This window comes from Oryctolagus cuniculus, chromosome 8 (genome assembly GCF_051225735.1).
Source record: "Oryctolagus cuniculus isolate XC-2025 breed Fujian yellow rabbit chromosome 8, ASM5122573v1, whole genome shotgun sequence".
NCBI lineage: Eukaryota > Metazoa > Chordata > Mammalia > Lagomorpha > Leporidae > Oryctolagus > Oryctolagus cuniculus.
In genome coordinates this window covers 71,049,572-71,076,061 of record NC_142874.1, presented here as the reverse complement: position 1 = coordinate 71,076,061, position 26,490 = coordinate 71,049,572, and the positions used below count along the sequence as shown (strand labels likewise).

The 26,490-nt window shown below is 36.9% G+C and overlaps 1 protein-coding gene across 12 annotated transcripts in view; it reads left to right on the top strand.

Annotated features, from left to right (window-relative positions):
- AFG2A (AAA ATPase AFG2A) overlaps positions 1-26,490 on the top strand; it is a 307,467-nt gene that overhangs the window by 147,983 nt on the left and 132,994 nt on the right. For 2 of the 12 annotated variants that reach the window (XM_089302524.1, XM_089302528.1), the window contains one exon: positions 16,936-17,378. The exons of 8 other annotated variants lie outside the window; for them this stretch is intronic. In XM_089302524.1, the coding sequence (XP_089158650.1) occupies positions 16,936-16,944 (9 nt within the window). In that variant the 3' untranslated portion in view covers positions 16,945-17,378. Of the gene's footprint in view, positions 1-14,839; positions 17,379-26,490 lie in introns of those variants that run through there. 2 more of the 12 variants (XM_051819829.3, XM_070047620.2) reach the window with 1 other exon arrangement.

The following is a 26,490-nucleotide window of genomic DNA, read 5'->3' as shown; positions in this document are numbered from 1 at the left end:
TCTCATCCATTCCCATGGCATAACTTGATTCAGGGGCCGTTGCTGTGCCATGATGGGTAAAGCTGCCGTCTGCAGTGCTAGCATGCCATATGGGCGCTGGTTTGAGTCCTGGCTGCTCCACTTTGGATCTAGCTTTCTTCTATGGCCTGGGGAAGCAGTAGAAGGTAGCCCAGATCCTTGGGCACCTGCGTGGGAAACCTGGAAGAAGCTCCCTGCTCCTGGCTTCAGATCAGCCCAGTTTCATCCATTGCAGCCATTTGGGGAGTGAACAAGTGGTTGGAAAACCTGTCTCTCTCCCTCTCTCTTGTCTATAACTCTGCCTCTCAAAAAAAAAAAAAAAAAAAAAAAAAAACACACACACACACAAAACTTGATTTAGCTCACGATTTTGCTTTGACATCTTCAGCTGTTGACTTAGGTATCTCAAAGGCACATGAAGGTCATTGTAATCCCTGATTTTACACTTAGAAGCAGGCACAGTCTAGTTAAGAAACATGACCATGGTCACAGAGCTGGTAACTGAGTCTGGTGATGTTTAACAAATGCATAGAATTGTGTGACTACAACTACAGCGCTATAAAAAACAATATGTTTACTACAGAAATTCCTTCATGCTGCCACTCTCCTTCTACCAACCATGGCTACTTTGGATCTGTCCTTATAGGTTAGCCATTTTTCAAATATCATTTAGATGGTATCATTCAGTGTGTTCTGTTTTCAGTATGGCTTCTTTTATGCAACAGGTTTTTGAGTTTTATCTGTGTCGCCATGCATATTAATAGTTTGTTCATTTCTTGTGTAGCATTCTATTCTAGATGCAGCAGTAATGTCTGAGTTATGCACTTGCTGAAGTGATGTGTTTTCCTTTTATTCTTTATATAACCTGGATAACACTCTGATGTGAGGTGCATAGCTAATGATTTCTCTTAGTCTTTAGCTTGTGTTTTCTTTTTCTTAATGTATTTTATAAAAGTTTTTTAATCAGAAAAGGGCAATTCCTTGTTTTCATCAACTCTGCTAAATCCAATGTCAGGGATAATGTCCCTTTTGTTGTTGTTTATTTTTGTGATTAAAAAACACATACAATGTACACAATTAGTTGCTTTTGAATATCTTCTCACATACTTGTTGGTCTTGTCTCCCCTACTTATGTAGATAACATTGTAGCATAAATACTACAATCAGGCTACTTAACGTTATCCAACATACTTCATCTAGTTATCGTGTGTGTGTGTGTGTGTGTGTTGAGAGCACTTGATCTACTTAACTAGCAAATCTCCAGTGTACATCATATTCTTATTTACTGAGGTCACCATGCTGTACTTTAATCTTATAGTTGAAGTTTTGTCCCCTGTTTGCCTGTATCTCCTTTTTTCATCCCCTTTAACCATACCCAGACCCTGGTAACTGCCATTCTACTCTCTCTTACTATGAATGTCACTTTTTTTTTTTTTTTTAAAGGCAGAGTGGATAGTGAGAGAGAGAGAGAGACAGAGAGAAAGGTCTTCCTTTTGCCCTTGGTTCACCCTCCAATGGCCGCCGCGGCCGGAGCCAGGTATTTATCCTGGTCTCCCATGGGGTGCAGGGCCCAAGGACTTGGGCCATCCTCCACTGCACTCCCTGGCCACAGCAGAGAGCTGGCCTGGAAGAGGGGCAACCGGGACAGAATCCGGCGCCCCGACTGGGACTAGAACCCCGTGTGCTAGCGCCGCAAGGCGGGGCATTAGCCTAGTGAGCCGTGGCGCCAGCCATGAATGTCACTTTTTAAAAGATTGTGTATGAGTGTGTGTTTAAGATTCCAAATATAAATGAGATCATGCAGTGTTTGTGTATCTCTGGCGATTTTTCTTGATAAGATTCAGCCAGTTGTTGTAAGTGGCAGGATTTTCTTCTTTTTAAAGGGTGAATAATATTCCATTGTGTATGTGTGCCACATTTTCTTTATTCATTCATCTGTTAGGCGGTATTTAGATTATTTCCATATACTTTTTTTTAAAAAAAGATTTGTTTGGATAGCAGAGTGATGGAAAGAGAGAGGAGGAGACAAAAGAGAGAGAGAGACTAGTGGTTGCTGCCTGACTTCCAAAATGGCTGCAACAGCTGGGGCTGAGCCAAGCCAGAGCCAAGAACCTCTTCCAGGTCTTCCACATGAAGGACAGTTACTCAGTTGAGGCACCAACTGCTGTTTGCCAGGCACATTAGCAAGGTACTGGATCAAAAATCATATGGCTGAGCCTCAGATGAGCACTCCATTTTGGGCATTACAAGCAGCAACTTAACCCACTGAGCCACAAAGCCAGCCCCATATGTTGTTCACTGTGAGTAGTGCTACACTAAACGTGGGAACACAGATATCCCTTATTAGTTTTTTGTATATGCTCATTGAAGAAATATGCAAATCTTTTGCTCCTTTAATTGTTTTTACTGTTGTTGAATTGTAGGAGTTCTTCTATTTCTATATAATGTATAGTAAACCCTTTTCAGATACATGGTTTGCAAATATTTTCTCTGATTGTATAGTTTGCATTTTCATTCTTGATAATGTCATCGGATGCACTCAAGTTTCCAATTTTGATATAGTTGATATTGTCTATTTTGTTTCCTGTGCTTTTGGTTTGATATTAGGAAATCCTTGCCATTTTTTGGCATATGTGCCCCATGTGTATATCTCATTTTCCAAGAACCATTTGGTGAAGAGACTCCTTTGTGTTTCTATAAAAGTTCCATAGTTTTACTTTAATATTTGTAATTTTACATTGGATCTGTAATCTATTAATTAGTAAATTTTAGTATGCAGCATGAGTTATGAATAGATGTCTATTTGCATGTGCATGCCATCCCCAATTCGCAAACCACAAGAGACTATCGTTTCTCCTCTAACCTTTTTGTTTCACCTTGACAGCCATCAGTTGATTATGTTTGTATGGGTCATTTCTGGATCCTCTATTTTGTTCTATGATCTTTGTCCTTTTGTCAAACCACATTGTGTTGATTATTGTCCCTCTATATGGTAGAACCTAAAATAATACATGTCCTCCAACTTTGTCCTTCATTTCTAGTTTTTATTTTAAGATTTGTTTATTTTGAAAGTACATTGTGACACAGAGAGAGAGAGAGAGATCTTCCATCGGTAGTTCATTCCCCAAATGGCTGCCTTGACCAGGGCTGGGCCAGGCCAAAGCCAGAAGCCATTAGCTTCATCTGGGTCTCCGACATGGGTGTTAGGGGCCCAAACACTTGGGACATCTTCCACTACTTTTCACGGGCCATCATCAGGGAGCTGATCAGAAGTCTAGTAGCCAGGAGTTTGACTGGTGCACATATAAGATGCTGGTATCACAGGTGGTGGCTTTTACCCTTCACGCCACAATGTCCACCCCTGTTCTTCATTTATTAAATTTGTTTTAGATAGTCTGCTTCATTTAACTTGCTATCTATAGTATAGAATCAAATTGTTGATGTCTGAACAATTCAGCTAGGGTTTGTGGGGGAGGGTATATTTTTTGAAGTCTGTACATCAATTTGGAGAGAATTTTCAACTTAACATTATTGAATCTGTGGTCATGAACATTTATTTAGATATTCTTTTTATTTCAGTGTATTGTAGTATAGAGGCCCTACACATATTTTGTTAAATTATTCTTAGTTCTTTTTTTTCCATTTAAAGAAAAAAACATTATTATTTATTTTGATTTTGTTTCCAAATGTTTATTGTTAGTATGCAGAAACATTGATTTTTGTGGGATTGATTACCAAAATGGAAAGTTAAAGTGTATTTTTTCATAAAGTATTTTTTCAATTATGTTGAGAAAATGTAATTATAATTATGTGTGACTCACAAATTATTTTGTTGCCAACATTAGTTCCACAAACTCAATAAAATTAAAAGTTGCTGGAATAAATTTAAGAGTTATTTTAGGTAAGATATACAAAAGATACCTTAGGAATGAGAAAATAACATAACTTTATACCAATAAACAAAACTCCTCAAAAGGTATGAGAATGCGTAAATTTAGAAGCCATGTGTTTAAATGAGTGGGAGATTTGTCCTGATCACTGTTATCTGAAGTAGAATACAGATATCAGCACTGTGTGTGAATGTGGAGACCCTCCAGCCAGACTGCTCAGTACAGTTAGTTCCCAGCTCGGTCATTCACCCATTTATGGGGCAGTCATACCACTCTGGGCTTGCGTTTTCTCATTTGTATCAATATTATCCAGGACACTGTAGTAAATCACAGGTGGATCCTTCAGGTGTCCCCAAGAGTGGGCAAATATCTACTGACAGGTTTTTGCTAATTCAAGGAATTTGCCCTTTTCTGTGGCATACCGTAGCTCAGGAATGCTAACTTTCAGGAAAAGAAATACTGTAGTATATTTCTTTTCTCTCCTTCAATTCCTGTTATGCAAACTTGTTTATGGAACATCCAGATTTAAGTGACGGGTAGGAAATTAAGCTGTTAATGCAGGAGGATGACTAAGTGAGGAAATCCGTCTTTTGTCAGCCACTCATATTCTTGTTATTTTTAAAATTGAATCTGCTTTCGGTTTCAGTGGTTAGGAGTGTTGGATATACATGGTTTAATGGATTTTGCACTTAAAATTCTAGTATCCCTCTTTTACTTACAGCTCAACAGAAAATAATGCAAATGGTCTTCTAAATGATGGATGTTGGATGATGGGTTAGTCTTATTTATGGAGTCCGTGCTCCACACCTGTTCTCTATCATAACAGCTTCCTCAGAGGATATGTTTAAAATAAATAAATAAATAAAGCTATCTTTTCAGAGCCAGAGGCATTATAAAGGTTTAAACTGAAAAATGCCAAAGTGAGTTTGGCTTTTATTTCAATCTACTTAAGATTAACCCTTTGGGGATACTTTCTGGGTTTTGAAGTTTATTACTAATTATCACATTGCTGTATATGTATTTTCTTTTCCTGAAACTATTACATTAACCCTGATATTCATGGGAATAAGGATAATGCTAATGTTATATAAAATTTTCTCATAATAAGAAGTTTACTAAAAAACAAGTCCAAAATTTTACATTTAAGGTCATCAAAGTAATATGTATAGGGTGAAAAAGATTTTTTGTGTTTGGTGGTACATAGAAGCTTGAGCCCATACTGAATATAAATTAACATTGCTTGTATTATTTTCAACTGCAATAATTATAGCATCTATATTGCATAAACTGGTAGTTTGATCTCTTATCAGATAATACTAGAATATAATACACATTTTGGGGATCTTGTGGTTTGTCAATAATTTTGTACTTTTTAAATGACAGTTTTTACCGTAGGGAGTAGAAGAATGTAGATACAGCCATACAGCTTTTGCCTTTAATGTGTTTAAAAAGTCTTTCCTATAAAAAAGACAATTTAAACAGAGAGCCATTGGGGCTGGTGCTGTGGTACAGTGGGTTAAAGTCCCAGACTGCTGTGGCCATTGCGGTCATTTGAGGAGTAAACCAGCGGATGGAAGACCCCTCTCTCACTCTCCCTGGCTCTACTTCTCTCTGTAACTCTGTCTTTCAAATATTTAAATAAATCTTTAAAAATCTTCAGCCTGCTGGTTCACTCCTCAAATTGTTGTAACAGCCAGGGCTCGGCCAGTCTAAAGCCAGGAGCCAGGAGCTTCTTCTGGGTTTCCCAGGTGGGTACAAGAGCCCAGGGACTTTTGCCATCTCTCCGCTAATTTCCCAGGTGCATGAGCAGGGAGCTGAATTGGAAGTGGAGCATCCGAGTCTCAAACCAGCGCCCATATGGGATGCCAGTGTTGCAGGCGGCAGCTTTACCCAATACAACACAACATCAGCCCCTCAACCAGTTGTAGGTATACAGTTCAGTGGTATTAAATTCATTTATAATGTGCAACTTTAATTACCGTCCATCTCCATTTCTGTTCACCTTGTAAAACCGAAACTCCATACCTATTAAACTGTAACTCCTCAATCTACACTCCTTCAGATCCTAGACTTTCTGTGCATGTAATTTTGGACATTGAAAAAACCTCATATAGATAGAGTTATACAGTATGTGAGTCTTTGACTTTACTTACTGTAGCATCCTCAGTGTCATCATGTAGTAAATGACAGATTCTCTGTCCTTTTTAAGACAATAATATTTCATTATGTATTTACAGCATTCAACATTTTTTTCATTGGAAATAATTCTGCCATTAACTTGAGTTTACAAATATCTCTTTTGAGATACTGCTTTAATTTTGGAAATATACCTAGAGGTGGGAATTGCTGTATCATGTTGTAATTCTATTTTTGGTTGTTGCTTGGACTGCCCTGTTATTTCCCTTAGTGATTGAACCATTTTACATTGTGGGGTCAGCAACATTGCAGGCAAAACTGTCAATTTCCTGTTAGAGATACCACCTGCTTTTACCTTGCCAGCTCCCCTCTTGGGCCAGCTAGGTAATGGAAGTCAACAGGTACCTTCTCTTAAGGAGATCCACACTTCCCTTATGATGTACCCCTTGTGAAGAGATAGACAGTCTGGGCCTCATAACTGGAAAGACTTTGGAGCCCAGCTGATTGTCAAGCCCTTTCTGTCAGTTTCTATTTGCCTCTCAGTCTGGTGACCTGTATAATTGTTACCGATGTTATATTAGTTATATATGATCATTCTGAGATGAGTGGGATCATGTGATACTAGTGACCTTTTCTTCCATCCAAGCTCTAGCAAATGATAGGATTTTATCCATTTCCTTAGGCTGAATATATAACACTGTGTTTATGTATTTGTTTTTTTAGGATTTATTTATTTATTTATTTGAAAGGCAGAGTTGCAGGGAGAAAGAGAGAGAGAGGTCTTCCATCTGCTGGTTCACTCCCCATATGACCTCAAGGGCTGTTGCTGCATCGATCAAAAGCCAGGAGCTTCCTCTGGGTCCCCGACACGGTTGCAGGGGCCCAAGGACTTGGGCCATCTACTGCTTTCCAGGCCATAGTAGAGAGCTGTATCAGAAGTGGAGTAGCCAAGACTCAAACTGGCACCCATTTGGGGTGATGGCCCTGCAGGTGGCGACTTTATCTGCTATGCCACAGTGCCAGCATATGTACTTTTTTTGTCCTTTCATTTTTTAATGGACATTAAAGTTGATTCTATATCTTGGCTAATGTGAATAGTGCTGCAGTGAATGTGGGAATACAGATATCTCTTTGATAATGATATCATTTTTGAATATGTATATACCTAGCAATAGGATTGCTGGATCATCCTGTAATTCTGCTTTTGATTTCTGTAACCTCCATACTTAATCTCCATTTCCCCTAACCTGTGTAAGAGTTCCCCCTTTGTATAATTGTCAGCATTTGTCGTATTTGGTCTTTTTTCATCTTTTTCCTGTGATGTTGAATTTTTTGAGTTCCTTATATTTGTATGCTTTGGGTATTAATCCTTTGTCATATGTGTGTGTGTGTGTGTGTGTGTGTATGTATATATGAGTACTTCAAAAAGTGGGGCCGGTGCTGTGGCACAGCGGGTTAACACCCTGGCCTGAAGCGCCAGCATCCCAAATGGGTACCAGTTAGAGACCTGGCTGTTCCACTTCTAATCCAGCTCTCTGGTATGGCCTGGGAAAGCAGTAGAAGATGGCCCAAGTCCTTGGCTCCTGCAGCCACGTGGGAGACCAGGAAGAAGCTCTTGGTTCTTGGCTTCAGATCAGCTCAGCTCTGGCTGTTGCGGCCAATTGGGGAGTGACCAATGGATGGAAGACCTCTCTCTCTCTCTCTCTGCCTTTCTCTCTCTGCCTCTCCTCTCTCTATGTAACTCTGACTTTCAAATAAAATAACTAAATCTTAAAAAATAAGTTAATGGAAAATGAAATTTAAAGACAAATTTATTTGGTGCTTAAGTTTTTCAAAATACACATTTTCCATGATCTTTTTTGAAGATGCCTTGAATTTATCAATTTCAAAATATTTTTCCACCAACACAAACTTATCTATTTTCATTTTCCCTGAAGTGTTTGAAGTATCTTCTTACAATTGCAAATATTGTCTCCCTCTTCACAGGTTGTGTGTCTTCATTCTTTTGTTTGTTTCCTTTGCTGTACAGACCTTTTTGAATATTTTAGTGGTCTAGATTGACAAGAAACTATTTAGAGAGGAGTATATGGGCAGTGTTAAGCTAGATACATGAGCACTGAAAACTGGTGTACTCTCTTACAATGCATTCTTTCCTCTGAAGTTATTTAGTCTGTCAGATGACCATCATCACCCCAGCCGCAAGTTCATTCATTGCCTGTTGGTTTCCCTCTGTTTCTTTCCTTTCTTCCCCTGTTCCCTCTCATGATTTGGTACACACACACACACCCCCCACCAATATAATCTATAACGTATACTGATTAAACAACCATCTAGATCTTTTTCTCTATTTTAATCTTTGGTCAACATCTGTACACATACTGAGAGAATTGCATAGACACCATAAACTCATAATAAACATGAAGATTTAAAGCTTTATATTTTTCTAGTAACATTTCCCATTTCTAAAATATTTATATTATCATCTTTCTACTATTAAATCGTAATACAAAGGGTGTGCTATCTTCTTGACATCAGAACTTTGTTCATTTCTTTTTTTACTTTGCTTGAAATAGGAACAAGAGTTTAAAGGAAGCATAGTTTAAGTGTTACTAAGAGAAAATGAGGAGAGTGTTATGTTAATAAATTTGCAATAATTTATGTAGTTAAAGCGGTCTCCTAATCTGTGAAGACATGAAGAATAGAATTCAGTGTCTTGTGTATTTCAGAGGATGAAAGACCAACAGGATTTTAAAATTTTCAAAGTAGAAGATAGAGGAAAAAAATATTTTTGAACCCAAAGCCTGGTTTCATCTATGGATAAGCAGAAATTTCTTTTTCTTTCTTTAACCTAAAAAGACATTTAGAAAGCTAAATCTGTTTCTCCCTTTTTTACACCAGTAAGTCAGGTCTCACCATGCACAGGCTATTGATGTTTCAAAGGGAATGTTTTCTTAGCTTTGTATCCTTCATCCTAGATTTTCTGTCTTGTATAAGGAAGCACTCTCACAAATGTTAAATGAATGAATGCATTTGTGTGACAATTTATGCCTGGAGAAAAAACACCTGCTAGGGACTTTTACTCCTTAGTACTGGTTGATGTGTTATCATAAATGTTACAGTTCAGAGAACAGGAATTATGGAGAATGAGAAGAATTAGAAAGGGTAAACATACATTACTTTACATGTATATTTAGTGTGGATATCATTTTCTATGAGCCAGGCTAGGTAGCTTGCATTTAAAGTCAAGTATTTTTTGTGATATTTTGTAGATAAGGACAGGCTCAAATAGGTTAAGTAACTTATCCAAGATTTTGCAGTGAATAGATGTCTCTACAGAAGTATTACTCTTGTTCATCTGAGTATTCTTCCAGTGTCAAAGATGTTAGGTGGCCTGTTCACTCTAATTCCATGCACCGAATGTAAACCCAATTGCACTATAGTCATTTTCATTGGCCTGACACATTTCAGAGTATTTTGGATTTTATTAGCTTTTGGTGTATTTCTGCATGCTAATAAAATATCTTGGGGATGAGAGTTAATTGTGTACATAAAATTCTCTTATGTTTCATGTATAGCCTATGCACATTGCCTGAGGTAATTTTATACAATATTTTATTATTTTTATTAGTTTTTTATTTACATAAGGTGAACAGATTTCTTGTAGTATTTCTTATACTCATTTAAGAGCATAATGTTAATTAAAATAATTTTATGCATAAAATGGGGTTTTATGGTAAAAGTTTTCTGCTTGTGTCATGTCAGTACTGAAATGTTTAGAATTATGGAATATTTTGGGTCATGGAGGTGGAGCTTAGGATGTACATTGTACAGTGTAATAGGTCCTTTGGAGTAGAATATGCAGGATTTGATGATTGATAAAATGATAGATATGTTTTGAGAAGGCCAGCCTCATGAGCATGCAGTATGTACAGTTGCATGGGGCCCCTACCCAGAAGAGTCTCATTGTTGGCTTAATGTTGTTATCACCGTCTTGAAATTGTGAATAATTTTTAGCAAGGGGCCTTGCATCTTCACTTTGCACTTGGCATCATAAACTGTGTAGCCCATTCTGGTCTTGAAAAGTGATTGGACTTGAAAAGTGCTATTTCACCATTAGAACATAAGAGGAATACATCTAAGGGGAAATCTTTTGATTTTAAGATACCTAAAATATTTTGGAATGATAGCTCAACGAGACTAATTTTAAACATTTAAAATTCATCATTTTAGTGAGCTATTTTGAAGCCATTGACATAGATAATATCTTTCAGGACAATTGTGTGATAACTGAAAAGGAGGAAAGGGAAGACCACAGGTGCACTTTTACTGTTTAATGGTGGACAGAAGAGGAGTCTGTCAAGAGTGCTGAATAGAGATTACCAGGAAGGGAAAAAAAAAAAAAAAAAGATATTCCCAAAGAGCTAATTCAGGGAGGAGTTAGAGGAAACATAAAATATGAACAATGTTCATTGGTTTCACCACATGTCTATTATTAATTCCTTGGCTAACAAGCTCACTTAATGAATTAACAGGGAATGAAAAAGTAGGAAGATGACAAAGAGCATTGCCAGCTCTTCTGGCTAGTCGAGATCTATGAAGAGGAGAAGAAAAGAATGATATGTTGTAGAGGTATCAAAGCCATTTTTTTTTTTTTTTTTTGACAGGCAGAGTGGACAGTGAGAGAGACAGAGAGAAAGGTCTTCCTTTTGCCCTTGGTTCACCCTCCAATGGCCGCTGCGGCCGGTGCACTGCGCTGATCCAAAGCCAGAAGCCAGGTGCTTCTCCTGGTCTCCCATGGGGTGCAGGGCCCAAGTACTTGGCCATCCTCCACTGCACTCCCTGGCCACAGCAACTGGGACAGAATCCGGCACCCCGACCGGGACTAGAACCCGGTGTGCCTGTGCCACTATGCGGAGGATTAGCCTATTGAACAAAGCCATTTTCAACAACATGGATCACTCTTCAGGATATTATGCCAAGTAAAATAAGCCAGACACACAGAAACATAAAAGCTTCATGAAAATGTCAAATGTAAATACAAAGAATTAGGGTAGTTATCAGGATTGACTAGGAGTGGGGGAAATGGGGAAATGTTGGTAAATAAACTTTCAGTTTTTTTTTTTTTTTTTTTTTTTTTTTGGACAGGCAGAGTGGACAGTGAGAAAGAAAAAGGTCTTCCTTTACCATTGGTTCACCCTCCAATGGCCGCTTTGGCTGGCGTGCTGCAGCTGGCGCACCGTGCTCATCCAAAGCCAGGAACCAGGTGCTTCTCCTGGTCTCCCATGTGGGTGCAGGGCCCAAGCACTTGAGCCATCCTCCACTGCACTCCCGGGCCACAGCAGAGAGCTGGCCTGGAAGAGGGGCAACTGAGACAGAATCCGGCGCCCCGACTGGGACTAGAACCCAGTGTGCCGGCGCCGCAGGCGGAGGATTAGCCTATTGAGCCATGGCGCCAGTCTAAACTTTCAGTTATAAGATGAATAACTTAAAGTGCAGTACAATGGCAAAAATTTGTTTTCTTTTTAAAACCTGCCTGTTATTCCATATATGTGTGTGTTTTCTATCCATTCATCCATTGACACACACTTAGGTTGGTTCCATATCACGACTAATATGAACAAAGCTTCAGTGAATATAAGAATGCTTATATCTCTGCAACTTATCTCCTTATCTTTGCAGACACTTATAGTTTTCAATAATAACCATTCTAGTTGTCATGTATGAGATGATATCTCATTGTGGTTTTGATTCTCATTCCTTGATAATTAGGGATGTTGATCCCCTTTTCATTACCTGTTTGCCGGTTTATATTTCTTCTTTTGAAGACTGTCTCTTCAAGTCTTGATCACTTTTTAATGGAGGTTTTGTTTTGTTTTCCTAGTGTTGTTCCTTATGTATTTTGGATATTAATTCTTCATTGGATATGTGATTCACACATATTTTTTCTGAGTCTCAAACTTTAGTGTATATATACCTCATTTATGTACCCTGGGATCAAATCTGAGATTTTTCAATTCTAGTGAATTTCTAGGAAAGGCTGATGATCAGAGGATTCTGTATTTTAACAACATACTCACATAAATGGTGTACCTACTAATGTTTGAGAAGCACCACATAGAGATTTGTTGAAGCATATAGTAGATTCTACAGAAAGGACAGATAAGGTGAAAATAGAAACTAAGCAACTAGTATTCTAAATGAATGAAGACCATTATAATAATTTAGAGTCTCTCTGAATTCAGTTGTTTGTTGAAACAGTATTTATTTTTCCATTTTATCTTAGGCACAATATTTTCAATAACTGTTGTGAATAAAACAGCACTTTTGTTATACAGAGATGCTAAGTTCCATATGCAGAAACCAGGCCATTGTAAATTAGTAGAATATTGACAATAGAATATTCTAAAAATCATGACTCTGATTTATGTCATTATCTTATTTGGCCTTTTTTATTGGTTTATGCTAATTTGATATGGAAAAAATGGAGCTGCCAGATTCATAAAACCCTTCTATGTCATTTTATAAATTTTAAAATATGTATTTAAAATTAAGTTGTAAATGTCTCTGTCTCTTTTAACAAATAAATGCTTTCTCTATTTATTTTAACTCAGTTATCTGTTCCCTTATAAACTGACCACATTTTATATTTGGACCTGTACATATGTCCATGTGTTATTCAGTAACACAGATGTTGTTCTTTAATAGCCTGAAGAGAATCAGACCTAAATTGAAATTATGTTATAGAATAATTAAAGGAAAAAACAAAGAGGGGAGGGGACAGGGAGGCAAGTCGTTTGCCATCTTAGAGTAAATGAAATACATAAAGTCTATTCTCTTGATGTTAATAAAAATTAAAGAATAAATTTCCAATATGAAGTCTAAAACATAAACCTGCCGTATATGCATAGTTGTATGTGTATGTACTGCTGTTTATAGAAAAACTGAAAAGAATGTATACATATGTTAAAATTAGTATCTGTAGAAATAATCATATATAGATATTTTCCACAGTGAGCATGCATTTTTCTGGAAATTATTTTAAAGAGAGTGAATATAGGGGCTGGTACTGTGATATAATGGGTTAAACCAGCACCTGCAGGGCCTATATCTCATATGGGCACTGGTTCAAGTCCCTGATGCTCCATTTCTGATCCAGCTCCCTGCTGGTGCATCTGGGAAGGCAGTAGAAAGTGGCCCAAGTCCTTGGGCCCCTGCACCCATGTGGGAGTCCTGGAAGAAGCTCCAGGACCCTGGCTTTGGCCTGGTCCTGCTCTGACTGTTGCACAGCCCTTTGAGGAATAAACCCACAGCTGGAAGTTCTCTTCTCTTGCTTTGTCTCGCCTCCTCTCTCTGGCTCTGCCTTTCAAAAAATAAAAATAAGACTTTAAACAAAAAGAGAGAGAGTAAATATATGATCTTCTACCCATGGAATTTTGGTAATGTGTCAAAGTTAAATTTTCTACCATTCCCTTGCACCATAACAAGATAATGTACTAGATCAATTCTATGATGAGTGAAAACACATTCAAAATAGTTGGGTAGTAAAGAACTGATTCAGGTGAAATAAATGGTCTTTCCTTTAAATGCCAGTAGATGACCTGTTTTATGTTAGCATATTATTTTCAGAGTTACTTAGCTGGCTCCAGCTTGTCCTAATTGTGCCCCCTAATGATTAAAATCTTTGATAGTTATTATGGGAAATCTATAAGCATCTGTAAATCTGTAGTGAAATATTATACTAGCACAACTCAAGATGTATAGCAATTTCATAATGTGATAGTAAGTAAACCATGGTCTGTAGGTTTTGAGAATTAAAATCTGTTTTACAGTTCTTATATCTGTTATTGGGAAAGTTAGAGCTCATAAGATAGTTAATAAAAGTGCGTTATTCATGTAGCCGTAAAATTAAATCTCAGGTTTTGAGAATGTTTCATTCTTCTGTCTCTTCTTGTACCTAAACCAAGCCACAAATAACATCTCATATTGATTTTAATAATAAATATGTTTAATCAAATAGTTTGAAATAAAAATTTTTACTACTCATGAGTACTTTACTCTGAGTCTAGAAGGTAATTTTTTTTTTAAGATTTATTTATTTGAAAGTCAGAGTTACACAGAGAGAGAAGGAAAGGCAGAGAGAGAGAGAGAGGTCTTCCATCTGCTGGTTCACTCCCCAATTGGCCGCAATGGCTGGAGCTGCACTGAACCAAAGCCAGGAGCTTCTTCCAGGTCTCCCACATGGATGCAGGAGCCCAAAGATTTGGGCCATCTTCCACTGCTTTCCCAGGCCATAGCAGAAAGCAGGATCAGAAGTGGAGCAGCTGGGACTCGAAGTATTGCCCATATGGGATGCCGGCACTGGAGGCAGCAACTTTACCCATTATGCCACAGTGCTGGCCTCTATATTCTATAAATATATATCTTAGAATTTAAGCTGTATCCTATTTGTACCCCTCGCAAGAGGTTCCCTTGTCACTAGGGTGGTCAGCTCAAGTGAATGAAGGTAATTAGCTAAGTTAGACTATGAAGTTAGGAAGTGGCGGTCATCCCCATTCTGCATGTGGAAAAGTAGTTTTCCAGGAATCCAGCGTGAAATGAGTAGAAAAACTGAAGGATGATCTAAGTCTGGGTTTGACAGTTTTTCCAGTTACCCTAGGAATCACTATAATCATTTTGTTTTTATCATTGCCTTATAGACTGATGGATATTTTGGAAAGTATGCAGCCTCAATTATCTAGCTCTGTATATCTCTTGGTTTCATTTGCTTTTTAACAGTTTTTTTTTTTTTTTTGTAGGTGGATTTGTCTTTCCCAGCAAAGTTCAATTAATCTAAGGGATAAACTGTATAAATTACCTAATTCAATTTATTTGCATGCTCTAAGTAGTATAATAATGCTAACTGTGCTTTCCCTGGCTTGTGCTCCATTGTTATCTGAGCTCAGATTATAGTTTTATATATACTGTGTCCTGCGCTGAGTGCCAGATGCAAGGGGAGCCAGTGAATAACTTAATATCCAGAGAGAGCCTAGCTTTAGTTGAGAAAAGAAGATGCCTTGTAAGTGGGAGTGTTGTAAACCACACAGTAATTATAAAGCTCCATAATTATGAAGGGGTATTTTCTCTTCTTTCTTTAACTTGTCTGAAGTGTTAGATATGATTAAAAGCAGACACATTTCCCTCAATGAGAAAAAAACTTGACCTGTTTTGACAGTTTTTGAAAGAAAAGAAAGCTCTACCAGGATGAAAATACGTCCACCCAGAACCTGCTGTAAGATTTTCAGTCTCATAAAGACTTGTACTCTGAATTTGATGAAATTGATTATACTTTGTTATGACTAGTTCTGAGTGTCCCTGTATCTTTTTTTTAATATATAACTTTGTCAGTTTTTGTTTTTTTTGCATCAGTAAATGGACCTATAGAAAAGTGGAACTAGCTCAGACACTTCATGGAAAGCAGATTTCTCCCAACCTAGATTAATTTGTTATTTATTTAAAATTATTTCCTCCTTTCATCCTCTTCTAGAATATGCTCATGGTCAGTGAACATGGCTTTACATTGCTATTTATCTTTTTATTTGTGCTAAATTGGAAACTCCTACTAAAAAACACTTATTTGTTGTTGTAGAAGAGTTAATTTTTTGAAGATTTTTAAGATTTATTTATTTTTTGAAACAGTTACGGAGACAGAGGGAGAGACACAAGGGGAGAGAGATCTTCCATCCACTGGTTCAATCTCCAGATGGCTGCATCAGCCTGGGGTGGGCCATTCTGAAGCCAGGAGCCAGCAGTTTCTTCCAGGTCTCCCATATGGGTGGCATGGGCCCAAGTACTTGCCATCTTCTGCTGCTTTTCCCATGCCATAAGCTGGTATCTTGACCTGAAGCATAGCAGCTGGGAATTGAACTTGTCCATATGGGATGCCAGCATTATAGGCAAGCGGCGCCTTTACTTGCTAAGCCCTAATACTGTTCCTGAAGAATTAATTGTTAACAAATCATTAATAATATCTTTTTCTGACTGTTATGGCCTCTCTGACAGAACTTTCATTATATACCGATTCTTTTATTCACTCAGTTCTCTTAGTGAAAGTGAATCTGGGGAGAAGTCTTATGCAGGAGTGAGATAGGAAACACAGAAGCTTCAACCATGGGTGCAGTTTCTTCATTTATTGCAAATCATATAAGCAGTTCTTCTAATAAAACGGGTTATGTAACAAATTGAGCAAGTGACACTGCAAACCTAATAATAGGAACAAATCATGGATATTAGCTTCATTCTGTTAATATGTCAAGTACATTACACTATCTTTTCCTTTTGCAAGAACAAAATCTGAAATCTCAAGAATTTAACAATCTCTGTGAAATTAATTGGGGATTGATAAATATGCATTATGTTGGAATCTAAAACAAATTACTTCAACAGTTTCCAAACAGTAATAGTAAAAACAACAAAATGAGAAATGGTAGTTCCATTTCTTGAGAGTTCACTTTATACGTGAAGCATATCTTCCTGATAATCTTCTAGCAGATTTTTTTGATCTTATAATTTAGGAAATGGATCCTCCAGTGAGGTGTATCTGTTGGTTCTACTGTTTAGTGAATAATATATCCATTTGAGAGTAGAATTCTAATGACTGATAATTGGACTATTAAAAGCTTTTATTTAGTGATTTAATTTCAATGTATTTTATATGGTGTTTCCTCATTTTTTTTTTCTTTTTGGTGACTGCAAATGGATTAGTTTTAATGATTTATAGCAGTGCTGTAGAGCAGTTTAGAAAGATCATAGTTGGGGCTGGTGCTGTTGCACAATGGGTTAAAGCCACAGCCTGCAGCGCCGGAATCCCATATGGTCACCAGTTTGAGTCTCTGCCTCTCCACTTCCAACACAGCTCCTTTAATGCAGCTGGAAAAACAGCCGAGGATGGCCTAAGTCCAAGTGCTCCTGCACTTGGAGTCCCACTTGGGAGATCTGGAAGAAGCTCCTGGATCCTTGCTTCAGCCTGGCCCAGCTTGATCATTGCAGCCATTTGGGAAGTGAACCAGTGGATGGAAGATTCCTCTCTATCTCTCCTCTCTCTCTGTAAATGGAAGATTTCTCTCTCTCTCTCTCTCCTTCTCTCTGTAACTCTGCCTTTTAAAAGAAAAAAGAAAGATCATAGTCAACATATTTGTATTTATAATGCAATTTTAATATGTAGAATTCTGTTAAGACATGTAACAATGTCAACGGAAAAAAGCTGAATTAGTTGTCTGTTTTATTTTCCGTGTTTTAAAAAAATCCTGTAAGTTAGAAAATAAGACTTCTGGTCTGAATAAAAAGTTGTGATAGTTACTGATGGTTGTAGCTTAATGTGTTTTATAACATTAATTATTCCAATGGCATTCTGAAACCCCTAGTGTTTTTCAGTATAACCTACTGTGTAGATTCTCCTGGTCTTTCATACCCCCAGGTCATGGAGCAAACAAAGCTTTACATGATAAAAATTGAAATAGAAATTTTAAACATGACACATAGCATGAGTTTCAAGCATGCTTAAACTGTGGTTGCTTCCTGTTAGTGCATGAAGTTTCAGAATGGCGTTGCAAATAATAATAAGCACTTAAGAGTATAGTAAGAAATAATACCAGAACAAATCAGGGCGATGTCAATAGAAATGAAAAGGGAGAAAATTTACTCAATTTTACCATCAAGAAATACTGGATCTAGAAGAGGAAATATTAACAGCTTTCTCAAATAGATGAAAATCAAGAGCCCAGACTAGCTGATGGAGCTAATTGAGCGTTTTCTCCCCTCAACAAAGTGCCATGGTTAATTGCTCACCCTGCTCTTAGAAGAGTAGCCGTCCAGTGCCAGCTAAAGACAGAATATTAGGATCAGCACAGTATGTGATGTAGCCTGGCCCCAGGGAAGAGGCATATTAGCAGCAAGTTCAGGCAACTGGACTCTTCTGTCTCCTCATTTTGGGGGATTAAACACTGTTTTAAAAGCAGGAAAGCCCCTGCTAGTAAAAATGCTTGAGGTAGAGGTCCTAAGACCTTTGCTGCTGAATGCAGGTCATTGGGTGGTGGGAATGAAATCAGAGAGTAAAAACAGGAAGTGACTGAGACCACAGTGGGACCTCCTGGGGGCTCCTTTGAAAAGGCACAGGCCAGGGAGGGGTCCCCTACCCCCAAGCAGAAAAATTACTCCTGAGGCAGGGAAGAGTCACAAGGGAATAAAAAAGCAGAGCCAATGGTATACATAGAACTTGAATTTAAAATAACTATAAATGATCTCTTCAGAGAGCATAGGGACAATTACTGAGTTCATAGAGTGAAAATAGGACCAACAAAAGTTATTGAATTGCTAAAACTAGAAAACAAAACAAGACAAAAAGCAATTAAACAGCTGGATGGACGTAACCAGAGGATGAATTTATGATTTGAAGATCAAGTCCAGAAATTCTTCTAGTAGGCATCAAGAAAAGATAATAAAATAGAAAGAATGTAAAAAAATTCAAGAAATGTGAATGACAGCCATTTCACTTATCACTCGAAGTCTCAGAAGAAGAGCCAAGAAGTAAACTGAGGGGAGGAAATGTTTTAACTTAATTAGTAACTGAGAATTTTCTGGAATTAAAGAAAGATACAACAATTAAGATTAAAGGGTTCAGAAAGAGCTGAAGGATATAGATAGGAAGAAAGCTTGCAGTTATTGCATTCAAATAGTAGAAGATCAAAGCTTTCAGGTGGGGGAAAACAGATAACCTATAGAGAAACATGAGCCTGATTTCTCAACAGCCTTAGATACAAGTGGAAACTGAAATAACACATTCAGAATATTGGATAAAATAACTGTGGGCTTAAAATTTTATCCAACTAAACTGTAATTTAAATATGAAGGAAAAGTAAAGGTGTTTCCTGAGATGCAAGGTCTCAGAAAATGTACCAGAGACCATCTCTGAAAGAGTCCTGTTAGTCTTTCAGCATTTGTGGGAATAAGAAGGGCAACAAGAGGTTGATTGGAAACTTGAGTAGGTGAAACTTTCATGAAATTCTTCAGGGAAAAAAAAATATAAATCTTAATGAATTTTAGTTAGTATGGACCTCAAAACTAAGCTCTCTGTTTAATACCAGATCGTAGATAACATGAAAAGAGTGTTATAAATTGTGGGGGGAGCTCCTATAGCAAAACAAAAACACTGATTGTGTTGTCATCTTACCCTGTCAAAGAACCATTATGTTAACAAAACTATTAATATTTTTCTACTTTAGATCACAAGGAGTAGATGCCCAGTATTCTATTTTATACATTTCTGTGCCCCAAGTCAGTGTTCACAAGGTTACAAGTGGTTGTATTTTCTGATGAGTTAACAGAGCAGCTTGTAATGCTATCATTTCACAACCTTGAGTTGGCTCTAACTGGATGCCCTATACTCCTTCCAGTTCCAAGCTCTTTTCTATTCTCAAACATTTTTCCTTCTTCAGCTCTGTTATCATGATTGTAACAGTTAGATGCTATATGATCAGCCTTGTAGAAGCAAATTAATCAGAGTAATTATTTAAATAAGAAGACTTCATGTGTGGGAAGTGCATGGCATAGATACATACGCAAGATAGTTTAAGGAAATCTCTTATTAGACCCTGGCCGCCTAAAATTGAATCCATGTGTGATGGAAGTGGAGCTTACTTTAAGGACCTGAGGCACCACACCAAACCAGAGAGCAGTGGGAAATGCTAAGTGATAGGTTAGAAACAGTGGAGGATTTCTGAAGCATCAGTTTCCTGAGTGTGGTCTGGAAAGCCTAATTTCTGTTTGCCATGTTCTCCGCGTTACAGTGAAGAAGACCTTTTAGCTATCGTCTGTCATCTTGTTCTGACCTGTGCCTCAGATCTGAAAGAACTGAGGGCTGCTGTTGTTACAAACTTTTTTTATACCCATTTATGTGAACAGGATTTATCTGTGCTTTACGCCACAAAAATACAAAACTGAATGGCATTTTAAAAATTGAATCATACTGTAAGTTGTAATTGCTTATGTTACAAGCACTCTTCACGGAGGGAGTCTAAGAGAGAGTTCCACTTGTCTCATTATAAATTAATTTCCAGTGAATTTTAACTTTTTTATGTTTAATATTTTCTCAAGATCTTTAATATGTTTATATAACTGTGCATAAATGACCCTAATGTTAACCAAACCTGGGGAAATTTAACATTGAGCAGGTACATGTGAATGAAATTTTTAAAAATTTCATTATACATAGATATTTTTGCTTCTTAGAATTATTTATAGGATGCTCAGTTATATAGGGTGGTTGTACAAATTCAAGGAAAAAATGAAAAATAATGTAAAATTTCTCTAATCTGGTTTTTATTTTGATGGTGTCGGGTTAAATCACTAGCAGTTTAAATGTGCTGAACACATTGAAGAGTTGATGTAAGGTCTTATTTTTAAATCTCAATGTTTACAGTGCTTTGGAAATTACATCTTTTGTAACTATTTAAACATGGATTTATATGAGAAGGCAAAATCTCAGTTTTCCTTTTTAGTATACATAGAGTTCCTTTTTAGCACACTAAGAGCTACTTGTATGTAATGACTGAGACCAGCACTCAAAGTTTTTTGAGAAAGGGGAGGAGTGATGAGAGCAAGAAATGATTTTAAAATTAAACAATGAAGCTTTTCCAGGGAGTGGTGAAGAGTGGGTGGTTATAAAATGACTTTTGGAAGCAGATCAGCCAAAAAGGTGAAAGGATCCGAATGCAGATAGAGCATAGGATAATGGACTTGGTCCCTAGCCAGCCTGTAGCAACTGCCTTATTATATTTTAATACTGTATGTGCTGTTAGCTATGTCTGCCAAAATGACTGACTTTAGTAACTAGAGTTGAGATAGCTGGCCCACTGATACCCCCACAGCCTTTTCTGAACTAGAACAGAAGGCCTAAAGTGTTTAATTACTGATAAAAGGTACTCACCCTGGCAAAAAATGGCAACATGGTAGAACTGAAGTCAGTACAAAGCGCACACACACACACACATTTTTTAAAACACTGTTTTAACTGAGATCAAACCTGAAAAAATGAATCATTGCTTGCAACACTTGACAAAATCCTGGGAGAAAACTAGAATCATTTATTTCATAAAATTTATCATAGGCCAGTAGGATTTTTAAAAAAATCGTAAAAAGGGTGCAATAAAGAGATTTAAAATTATGAGGAAAAATAAAGGATTGAGGAAATAAAGTAAGGAATGAGAATAGGAAGTCTTTAAAAAAATAGAAATGAAGACTAAGGTTTTCTTCTTCAAGTCATATATTTTTCAGTTTCAAATTAAAAGTACTATGTTTTTCTAAATCAGAGTCTCAAGCCTCTGTCTGGGAACTGTGTGTGTACATCAAAATGTGCAGATGCTCTCTCTTCTTAACTGGATTGTAATATGGGCTAGCAATCTGAATCACTGCTTCCTCCTCTCTGCCCCCACAAGCACACACAAAAACCACTAGATTTTGCAGATGGAAATGTGCTGTCTAGTTCAAACCTAATCATGATGATTTTTACTATATTTAACAAACATTTACACAATTTTTACATTTTTAAGCATTATTTTAGGAAATGGATGTTAAAATAGTCTTAAGAATTTTCTTTAAACTTTTACCAGCTAACATGGTACTTATGGTATGAAACTAGAAGCTTGCATACTATGATTAGGAACAAGGAAAGGTTAACTGATTTCAGCAATACTTTTCTACTTCATATTGGAAGTTCTAGCTAATACAATAAGGAAAAGAAAATAAAAGGTATACAGATTGGGAAGCAAGAAATACAGCTGTATTTATTGACCAATGGCACATTTACCTGTGTAGAAAATCTAAAAAAAAATTGACCAGAAAAACATATGGCACTAATAATTGCTTATGTAAAGTTGCATGATACAGCGTTAATATACAAAGGCACTTACTTTTGTATGGATCAGCAATAGACAAGCAGAATCTGAAAACAAAGCCCATTATCATCTATATCAACACCTATTTTAACAAAATAATATATGAGGACAACTGTGAAAGAAATCAGAGAAAAATAAATAAAGGGAAAGATAATCCATGTTTTTGAATAGGAAGACTCAATATTGTGAAGATGTCAGTTCTTTCCAACTTGATTCTCAATGTTCCCAATCAAACTCTTAGCAAGTAATTTTATGGATATTGACAAATTCATTTGAAAGTTGATATGGAGAAGCTACAGACCCAGGCTAATAAAGGAGAAGAAAGTCAGAGGACCACAATACCCATTTGCAAGGCATACTGTAAGCTACAGTAATCAATATGGTATGCTATTAGTGAAAGAATAAACAACTAAATGAATGGAATGGAAAGGAACCCAAAAATAGTCCCAGGTAAATATGGCCTGCCAGCATAAATCCTATGAGGCAGTAGTGATGGCTCAAGTGATTGGGTTACTGCTAAGCTGGTGGGAGACCTGGGCTGAGTTCCCAGCCCCACCTTTGTCCCTAAGGAGGAGAAATTGCAGGCATTTGAGGAATGAACCTGCAGGTGAGAATGCTGTTTATATCAAATAAATGAAATGAAAATATGAAGAAAACTGTACAGAAACACACATAAATAAAAACTAGACACACACATAAACAATTTTATAAGTAATACCATCCTGCAAAACTTCTACTCTCATGAAAGTATTGGAATAGATTATCAACTTTTCTTTACCTCATTCTCATTAGAGTGGTTTACTTGAATGATGAGACTAATGATAGAAAGAAAATTGTACAGCATTCATTTGGTGGTGACGAGGGGTGAGACCAAACCATGTGTTAAATTCAAGGGAATAAGATAATAATTATCATTAACTTCTTGGTGGATGCAATGTGAGCTAGGTGACAGTGGAATTCTGTCTTTAAAGTAATTTAAAAAATTCTATCTCAAGCAAAAATTCCTTCAAATATGAAAATATTACTGAAGTTGAGAGACTCTGTTGTTAACAAACTTGACCAGCAGTACAAGCAATGATAAAGGTTTTCAGCCTGAAGGAAATGATACTGGATGAGGGCTGGAATCCAAACAGTTCATGGAAGCTTGAAAGGAATACAGTGTTAGACATTATAAATATCAGAATAATACCAAAGAGTTTTTTTTCTCATTTTCTAATTTAAGAGATAATTAAATTACTATTTAAAGAACAGAGAACATCATATTACAGAGTTCTGTTGTATTTATCAAAGTTAAATAGGTGACAGTATTACCATAAAGGACAAGAGGATGAGGCTGGTGCTGTGGCAAAGTGGGTTAAGCCACCGTCTGCAGTGTTGGTATCCCATATGAGTGCTGGTTCAAGTCCTGAATCCTCCACTTTGATCCAGTTCCCTGCTAATGTGCTTGGGAAAGCAGTGGAAGATGGACCAAGGCCTTGGTCCCCTGCACTCTTGTGGGATACCGAGTTGAAGCTCCTAGCTCCTGACTTTGGCCTGGCCCAGCCCTGGCCATTTCAACCATTCATCCATTTAGGGATTAAACCAGCAAACGCAAGATCTATCTATTTCTCCCTCTATCTCTCTTTCCCCCCCTTCCTCCATCCCTCCCCCCCTCTTTCTCCTTCTCTCTCTCTGCAATCCTGCCTTTCAAAGATATAAATGAAATCTTAAAAAAAAATAGGGATAAGAGAAAGGAAAATGGAAACATACTCTTAGAAGGTTCTTATTAAGCATGAAGTGGTAAAATAATATTTGTAGGCAAGCTATCAGTCCGGGATTACAGTGTTGAGCTCCCAAAACAATTGCATTTACATCTGTGGTGATACTTTCCCATGTACATTACCAAAACTGATAACTGTCCATGGTAAGATTTTGAGAAAAACAACCCTCTGAATTTAAGGTTAAAAACAATAATAAAAACATTTGGCAAGCAGTCAATATTTGGTCCTAGCTTTCTTTTACCATCTGTGTAACCACATCACTTCAAAATTTCTTTGGACCTTAATTTATAAACTAAGAAGAAGTTATAAGAAGAATCAGAAAAAAATATATACCTATACATATATGTAACATAAAAATCATTAGCTCCTGGTGCTTTCCACATTTGTTAACTGGTAAAGAAATTTAGACTCAAAACAGTTGACTGTGGAGACCTCAGGAAAAGCAATGAGTACAATAGATGATATGAAGTCTCAACGATGGAGAGACTGAGTCTCTTGCCAGTGGTTGTGTCTCAACTTTCTTCTCCAGCCTGCATCCCCTCTCACACTCTGCACCATCACTTAGTTTTGTATCTTGGTATATGTCTATGTGTTAACTTCACTTTTGAGAAATATTTCCATTTGTTCTGTCCACTGTATTCCCCACACACACTGTTTTTGCTAGTTAAAATATTAATGTTTTATTTTTAAAATATATTTTGTTTCTCAGCAATTTGAAAATATTGCTGTTCTGTTCATTTTAAATCATGTAGAATTTTTTTTTGTTTTTTGCTTGTTTATTTTTGTACCAAAATAAATAATTAGCATGTTCATATGCCATTTTTCTCAAAGCCAATAAAAAGTACTTTAATATCTAGAAATTTGCTTTCATGTATTTTCCACTTCTCCACTCACTGAGATCTTTCATTTAGGTCATTGTTTTTGTTTTTTGTTTGTTTGTTTTTTCCCACAGTGTCTTGGCTTTCCATGCCTGAGAAACTCTCATGGGGTTTTTAGCCAGATCCAGAGTTTTTTTCATCCCATCTGCTGGGCTCTTAAGGCCTCTGACAGTACAGCCTTCCCTGCTCCTCCACATGTGTACCTTCTACAGTTTCTAAACTCCAGTCATCACTACTCACATTTCTGATTCCAGGAAAGGACTTTCTTAGCAAAACTTCAACTACTGAATTTTAATGAAGTGACCTCAAATCCAAATGATTAACCCCTTTTAGAAAGTGGTTTCGTGTATTTGAGCAGAGGTTTTTCCTTCAGCTCCACAGGTTCCCTAGAACAACATAGGTTTTTGGGATACAGAACCCTCTGTTATGCAGTATTTTGCCTACGGCATATATTTTCAGGGTTGTTTTAATCTCTCAAAGCACTATCATATTTTTAAAGAATGTGTTACTGTGGAAAGGTAAGGAATCACTAGTTGAGGAATTTTTTAAAAGATAAATGAAAAAATATAAATTATTAACATGAAAGCACACTAGAATGTTTATATGAGCCTTTTTTCTAGTAGGAAGTTTCTTTATGTGTTTTTGACCCATGATTAGCTTAATAAATACATTTTTTCTTTAAATAGGTGGTTCTCAAAAGAAGAATTGTAATTTAATTTGCAAAGCAAAGTATTACTTAATGACATCTTAATTAGTTAACCTGAAACAAACCACTTGCCACATTCACTTTGCTTCTAATGTTATAAACCATGTAGTCTTTTGTTTATTTATTTATTTTATTTCATTTTATTTTTATTTGAAAGAGTTACAGAAAGATCTTCCATCAGCAGGTTCACTCCCGAAATGGCCGGAGCTAGGTTGATTCCAAACCAAGAGTCAGGATCTTCTTCCTGGTCTCCCACGTGGGTGCTGTGTCCGAAGTACTTGGGCCATTTTCTACTGCTTTTCCAGGTGGATTAGCAGGAAGCTGGATCAGAAGTGGGATGCCTGCACTGCAGTTAACCACTATACCACAGTGCCAGCCCCACTATGTTGTCTTTATTAAAATCACAGCTTTCTGTATCATCAAATGAAAGTAAATGTTTCCCCTTTATGAACGAACAAAACCTTTTCAACTTCAGTCATGAAACATAGTTGTTGTTGAGTCTTTTTCATTCATAGTTATAAGAAATAGATAATGAAAAGGACCCATGTTTTGAAGCTTTTCCAAATACACATACAACCCTCATCCTTTAACCTGTCACTTCTTAGGGTACTTACTCAGTGTGTGTAATGATGAGATTGAGTAATAGTGTTGTTGTGATAAAGCAGAGAATAGATTGAAACCCTTGATGGTCTGAAATCTCCTGTTTCAATAGGACCATTTGGGAAGATGAAAGTGATTTAATCACAACCACTTTTGACAGAAAAAATGACAAATCTGAATCTCAGATCAGATTGTTCTCTATTTCTTTTGGACAATTAAATGTTTGCAAGTCCTATTGGAATTAGTCTATGATAACGTATTGGCACTGAAAGATTAACCTCAGGAATTTCAGAGCAAAGTTTGTAGTTTGGGTGTTAATGCAATTTATATAAACTCTCAGTATAAGATATAAGTTTACTGAGCTATCCTTGATTTGGTTATAGGCATAGCAATCATAGAAATAAATAAAACATCTTTTCCATATTAGTTTGACTAGTGAAGCTAAGTGCAGGAATACATGTTATATAGTGGCTCCCTCAAGTTTGAGTCTAGAAATATAGAGAGCATAGGCAGTGTACAAACATGCTTACATTTGCATCATGTCAGTGGAAGAAAATACAGAAGGAACCTTTCAAC